Source organism: Rhyacophila brunnea, unplaced genomic scaffold, assembly GCF_057557595.1.
Source record: "Rhyacophila brunnea isolate RB1 unplaced genomic scaffold, BYU_Rbru_1.0 scaffold_13, whole genome shotgun sequence".
NCBI lineage: Eukaryota > Metazoa > Arthropoda > Insecta > Trichoptera > Rhyacophilidae > Rhyacophila > Rhyacophila brunnea.
Genome location: NW_028232785.1, coordinates 25120125 through 25126846, shown reverse-complemented (window position 1 = coordinate 25126846; position 6722 = coordinate 25120125). Strand labels below are relative to the sequence as shown.

At 32.5% G+C, this 6722-nt stretch overlaps 1 protein-coding gene across 1 annotated transcript; it reads right to left on the bottom strand.

Moving 5' to 3' along the window:
- Positions 1-462: 462 nt before the first annotated feature.
- Positions 463-5970, bottom strand: LOC147077039 (uncharacterized). The gene is made up of 3 exons (XM_085940611.1): positions 5714-5970; positions 4984-5091; positions 463-706 (listed from the first exon to the last, which is right to left on the bottom strand). Exons 1-3 carry the CDS (start codon positions 5741-5743, stop codon positions 542-544), a joined length of 303 nt encoding a protein of 100 aa, XP_085796737.1. The 5' UTR covers positions 5744-5970; the 3' UTR covers positions 463-541.
- Positions 5971-6722: the final 752 nt, after the last annotated feature.

The window sequence follows — 6722 nt, the reverse complement described above, 5'->3', positions numbered from 1 at the left end:
AAACCTACTCGTCAGCGCTCTTCCAAATCAAGCTACTATTGGCGAAAAACGGCGAAAGTTTTCATCTATGGGCGTAATACTGAAATCAGACTGTCTAACCCGCAGTACTGATTAAGCTTGCAGCTGCGAGCCCCGCCCCCGCGCCCACTTACACTCGAGCAAATTCTATTGGAAACGGTACTGTACAAAATCAAGTACCTTCCGGGGTGTATGATAATATTATTAGACATTGTATGTATCGGTGCGCGGGCGAGCTTATCACACGCTTTAATAATATTGATATTTTCATAATAATATTATATAAATTTATGTAAGTATAGTTAAATTAATATTAAATATATTTTTCTCATTTTGCTTGGGGGTGCTGCAGTTCCGCAGTGCATATGGACGAGCCGCCACTGGGTATATGTAATACATATAAATAAAATACGTAAATGGGTATTTTATATCCCAGAGCCTGAGTATATTATATTATTTTATTAAACAGTCAACATCAATACAATTAGGTATTATCAGGAGGTACAACATACATTATATATTTTCAAGAATTACAGGTGTAGGTATTATTTGATAAAATCTGAAGTATATTATTAATATTAATATTATTCTCCATTAGACAAACACATATTGACACCATGAACAGAAAGGTAGAATAACAGCAAATTCCGGCTACTTCTAAGTACGAGAGAGAATATTCTGTGGAACTCTGAAAAAAATGTAATCATTTTAATATTAATGAATATAACTACTATCAATTAACTGATTACAATAGAATAGAGAGTGTTTTAAAAATGAGATAAATAATTAGGTAAGGTAAGGATTTTTTTTTTAATTATTTATTGTACCTACAGCGAAGTTTCGTTCGAGTAAGAAATTCTTTTAGCCCTGCATAGGCAGTAAATACTGTACCTAGTTTTTAGTTAACAATCATTAAATTTATGCAATCATCAATGCGTTCCACTGATGTCAATAACCCGTATCTGACCTATATGACGAAGATAACTTTTTGATGTACCTAAGTAATAAAAAAACAAAAATACTGCCTATCGACTGCAAAATTCCCATATCTGTAAGTGTTACACCGAGTGTGCGAAATTAACCATTACATGAAATGCGCAAAATTTTGGCTAATTCATGTAATAGTCAAGCCTATTGCCTTATTCATGAATTAGGTAAATTTTCTGCTAAGTACATGAATTCGCCAGAGTATGGAATTCTTGAACTGTCAACATGACAGAAGAAAAAGTAAATTTAATACGGATGGTTTTATTAGTTATAATTGGACATAATTTAATATTATTATTATTAGGTTAGGTTAGGTTTTGTAATTCTGAATTAAACTATTCAACTGAATGTCCATTTTGAGGTTAGCTATCAAGTGTCAACAAACTATCACAAACATTCAATCGACCATTGCACGTTTGATACCCAAGCACGAATCAAATCGCGAAAATACTTTTCAATAAAATTCTTCCGTTATCATATATTATAGTTCTAGATTTTTTTGCGCATAGTAAATGGATATGAACGTCATTGTAGGACGACATTTGACACATTTGTTTAGTTTGATTAGTTGCAAAAAATACCACCGGAGCGCGATCATCTATTTTGACCATAGATAATATATGTGCATTTTGACCAATGCATGAGCATTTGATACATTTAGTTTAGTTGCGAAAAATACCACCGTAGCGTTACTATCTAATTTGTCCAATACATGAACTTGGCAGAAAAATTACTGCCGAATTCACGCACTCTTCAGATATTTTGTCTAATTCATGAATAAGGCAACGGGCTTGCATTTTTCATGATTTAGGCAAAATTTTGCCCATTTCATGTCATATTCAATTTCGCACATTCGGCGTAACATAAGTACCAATGACATTATTAATGGACAGCGTACTCAGTACAGTAGGTAGCTAGCAAGTAAATTTGCGCATAACGACATTCGCACGTGTATAAAATTGCAGACGTCACGCGATTTCCATTATGCGATTTCGCGCATCGGTAATTTATAGAAATATCTCCTTTATTGTAATGGCTATAGAATAGTGTTTCTAGTGTCAATGTTAATTTGAGCGAACCTGTTCGAACCGAACCATACGGCAGCCCCGACAAAAAGCATCGGGAATTTATAGCAATATCACCTTTATTGTAATAGCGTTAGTACAGATTATGCCATTCGGCAGACCCGACAAAAAAAGTGAGTGTCATTTTTTTCCAGATGCTTCGTCCATTTATTAATGCCATTGGTAAGTACCAAGTTATTGTAACAAAAATGACAGCGATTTAAGTAATTTCCCTTATCTGAACATTGCAGAAAAAAACCTGTAATATCCTTGATAAAACTAATATAAACTTTTCCATTTCGAGCGCTGCTTACACCATTATAAATAAAACACGCCAACGGACTTACAGCGTCGCCAGATTTAAATATTTTGCTGTTTTTTTTGCTTGCATGCTTACATGCTTGAGGCGCTTAGACCATAGCTGACATTATTGGCGTTGGTATGTAGAACTTTTTTTTATAAAAATGTCAGTTTTTATTTTTTTTGGAACTTAGAGCCTTAATTAATAAATACACGCACCTATTCATATTGTCTTTCAATATTAAGTCACAGTATGCACTTAATAGGCTAAGCACGTGGCTTGTGAAGGACTATTATATAGGTATACCTATGATCTTATAAGGATCATATGAAGCGCCTAGTTTCAAAAAAAGGCCTAAAATCGTCAATATGTATTATCAAAATTTAGTCTTAATTTCAAAACCCCCTAAAATAGTTGGCGTGTGAATTTCAAATCCCCATGAAATGAGTAAGCCAATTAGCGGCTGCTCTGATGGTCATGTGATACGGATTTCAATATGTCTGCCTAAACAAAATTAAAGTGACTTAGTGTTGATCGCTCTGTAGGTTAATATTATTATTTTTCAATATTTATAATGCATGTTGAACTGATTAATGTGTTGAAATGTAAGCCCAATGAGTCAAGAAAGCGTTTACGAAGAAAAGAAACATGGGAAGTTAATATCGAACGCCAAAATCAGTAAGTGAATATTGCCAATTTCTGCGTGTTCTTTGTCCTATAATACAGTGGTGTCTCGTCATACTGTCCCTATTGTTGATTATAAAATTACTTGATTTAAAATAATTACAGTTTACCATTGAAAACGTTAAATAATATGTACCTATTGACTAAATACTTTTTTCACATATTTTATTAATTATCAGGACCGGTTTTACCAACTTATTATTTTCTATACAAATATTTAAAAATGCATAATAACAAAATATAAAGTAGGTATATACTGCCACTAACTAGAATATAAATAATTATAATATGTACACTAAACCTATACCATTTATCCAATTACGATAAAACTTTGGTGGGTTATTATGTGCACACCTGCAAAGGTTTCTGAATTAGAAAAACTATCTTCTTCTTCATCATTATATCTACTTTTACTGGTATGGTTCCTATACCATTCATCCGTTTGCGATGAAACTTTCGTCAGTGGTTATGCGCACACCTGCGAAAGTTTCTGAATAAGTACAACCATCTACTTCTTCTATTCCATCTTCTTATATTTGTATAAATTCCTATACCATTCATCCGATTGCGATGAAACTTTCGTCAGTTGCCGTGCTCGGAGAAGATAGAATAGAAAAAGAAGACGGTTGTACTAATTCAGAAACCTTTGCGGGTGTGCGCACAGTAACTGACAAAAGTTTCATCGCAGTCAGATGTATGGTATAGGAACGCATACTATTATAAGAAGATCGCTTTTCTAATTGAGACACCCTTGCAAGTGTGTGCACAACAACCGAGGAAAGTTTCATCGCAATCAGACGAATGGTATAGGAGCCATACGAATAGAAGAAGCTAGAATGAAGAAGAAGATTATGATGATTTTTCTAATTTAGAATCCTTCGCGGGTGTGCGCACATACACTAACGAAAGTCTCATCGGAATCGGATGAATGGTATAGGAACCATACGAATAAAATAAGATGGAATGAAGAAGAAGATACATATGATTTTTCTAATCCTGAAACCTTTGCGAGTGTGCACACAATATCACCAAAGTTTCATCGCAATCAGATGAATGGTATAGGAACTATACGAATAAAAGAAGATAGAATGAAAAAGAAGACGAAAAAAACAGTTTTTCCAATTCAAAAACCTTCGCAGGTGTGCAAAGTTTCATCGGAATCGGATGAATTGTATAGGAACGCATGCGGGACAAACAAACAAACAAACATTCATTTTTATATGTATTTATAGACTACTGTTCTATTTAATTATTATTTGTAATATTTTTAATTATATGCGTATGTGTACAATAGTAAATTCTATATCGTTAACATAATATTTATATTGTTAATTTTAGTTACTTTAAATAAATATTTTTTCAATTTGTACAAAACATATTTATTTTTACTCCAAGAAATATAACAGGACGCCTTTTGCAATTTACTCATGCGCCATTGCTATAATGTAAGTTTCATAACCCCCTAAAATCATACATGTTAATTTCAAAAGCCCCTAAAACGGTAGTGAATTTCAAAGTCCCCTAAAATGAAATTCATTTTATTTTGAATATATTCTCTCAGTAAAATATGAAAAAAGTGAGTAAAGGATACTAAATATTAGGTATACTCTTTATAGTCTATAAATCAAATATTAAATAAGTAAAGTTCACGCATTCAATAGATATGACTTTTTCTCATTTTTCTCAGAACTGTCAAAAGTCGTTTTAGGGGCTTTTGAAACTAGACGCTTAATATTAGATACTTGATACCATGAATGTATTTTTAAAGCCGTGATATTCGTGTTATTTTGCGTTAAGAAAAATAACGGGAAAGTGATATAAATACCGTGCTAACTTATTAAAATTGCTCTCCTGCGGGTACATAATATGATTATAAATTTGTAAAACATTAATAATTAATATTATTATAAAGCCTATTAAAATACCTACATCTTCAGAATCTTCCAGCAAATTATTATTCAGGCTATTGATTTCATCTTCGAGGTTAACGTCATCGTTTTTAGGATATTTTATTTCGACGATAGGTTTGCCGATGACCTGCAAACAGACATTATTTTTTTCGTTAAAAACAGATTGATTGTAAAAACATATTTTTATGAGAAATAAGTCATAATAAAAATGAATACCTACACGACATAAAAAAGGCACTAAGTACCAAAAGGCTTTATCAGAGATATATTATGGGTCTTATTAATAATAATGTTTATTTTTCATATAAGCACTATTATTTTATAAGTTTCTTTAATAGATTTAACATACAATCTTAATAGATTTAGAAGAAAAAAATAAAATTAATTCATCAGTAAACATTGAAAGAAAAACTTTATTTAATAAAGCACTATGTCGCAACATCAAAAAATTCAAAAAAAAAATGAGGTCACAAAACGAAAACAAAGAACTAAGCCTGATGACACATAATATTAACTAAACGGCACTTACTGCCTATTCTAAAAATCGTCACGTCGTTGCCTTTTACACCAAAACCCTTTAGCTATAGAAGCTCTAATATATTTTTCTGGCAGTCATGATGTATTTAGGATAATGGCGCAAGCACATAGAAAATTATTTCATCCATTGTTTTTCGATTTACATTTTGTATAATTTAGTGCGAACAACACAAACATGGTAAAAACATGTTATTGAAATTAAACTTACTAACCTCTGTAGTTTCTTCGATTGGGTGGTCCATATTTTTTTCATTGAATAATGATAATATGGACGTTTGACCTTCCGGACTTTGAGATGGTGTCCCTCCATCGGTTTGATTTTATGTTGCTTCATTTAAAATATTCTTTGTAGCGATAACTTCCATTTTTTCTGATATAATATTGTTACAAAGAGTAAACAATTACAGTTACAGCTTGTGTTATTTGGGGTTGACTGTAAATACTAATTCGACCTCGTGCATCGAAGGGCGAGGGGTCTTTATGAAGACGTATTGATTTATTACGTTGCAGTTAGGAAGGGGTTTTATAAAATATGCCATTACAGAACATCCCGTCTGTGTTTCTAACCGCTTCCCGGCCATGTACCAATTAATAAAAGATATTGATTTAAAAAAAATACATCTTCTAAAATTAAATTATGTAGGTAGGTAGGTACTTATCCATAAATTATTTTTTACCTACTAACAGTTATTTAAAATATTGCTCCACATTTTTCACAATGGTAGGTAACGTCATCGATGATCATTTGAATCCTGCCCAGACGGCGCAATTTGACTCGCGTGTAAACAACTCTATCGCATCTATTCTATACACAAGACTGCTTTCGGCCGCTACGGCAGCTATCTGGGGTAGGTTTGTATCGAAGTATTAGCACTTATTGTAACAATTACAATATCCTGATTACTTACAGTGAAGAGATCGGGACGAATTATTGTAAATGGAACACCAGCACTAAATAAAGTATTAAAATAATGCTCATAGTAACTGGTGTTGGCATCACTCCACACACTGAAAACATTACAATAATATTATTGTCTATGGATGGGGACAGCCTTGGTGGCCTACAGTGTTGTCAACCCCTACTATAATTATTGTATTATTCGAATTTGACTTTGAAGTCCTTGAGATAGGGTTTGCTCTTTCTTCTTCGCGTGAGGATATATTCTACTAATTTATTTTCCTTTTTCTTGTCGTTGGTCATTTATCCGTTTTCATTTACTG

Bases quoted from the DNA above. Each gene is read 5' to 3' on its own strand.
- LOC147077039 (XM_085940611.1), bottom strand. From the start codon at position 5,743: ATGGACCACCCAATCGAAGAAACTACAGAG. The intron at 5,092-5,713 runs GTTAGTAAGTTT...GTCTGTTTGCAG, and splicing joins CAATCGAAGAAACTACAGAG to GTCATCGGCAAACCTATCGT. The intron at 707-4,983 runs GTAGGTATTTTA...CATTTTTTTCAG, and splicing joins TGCTGGAAGATTCTGAAGAT to AGTTCCACAGAATATTCTCT.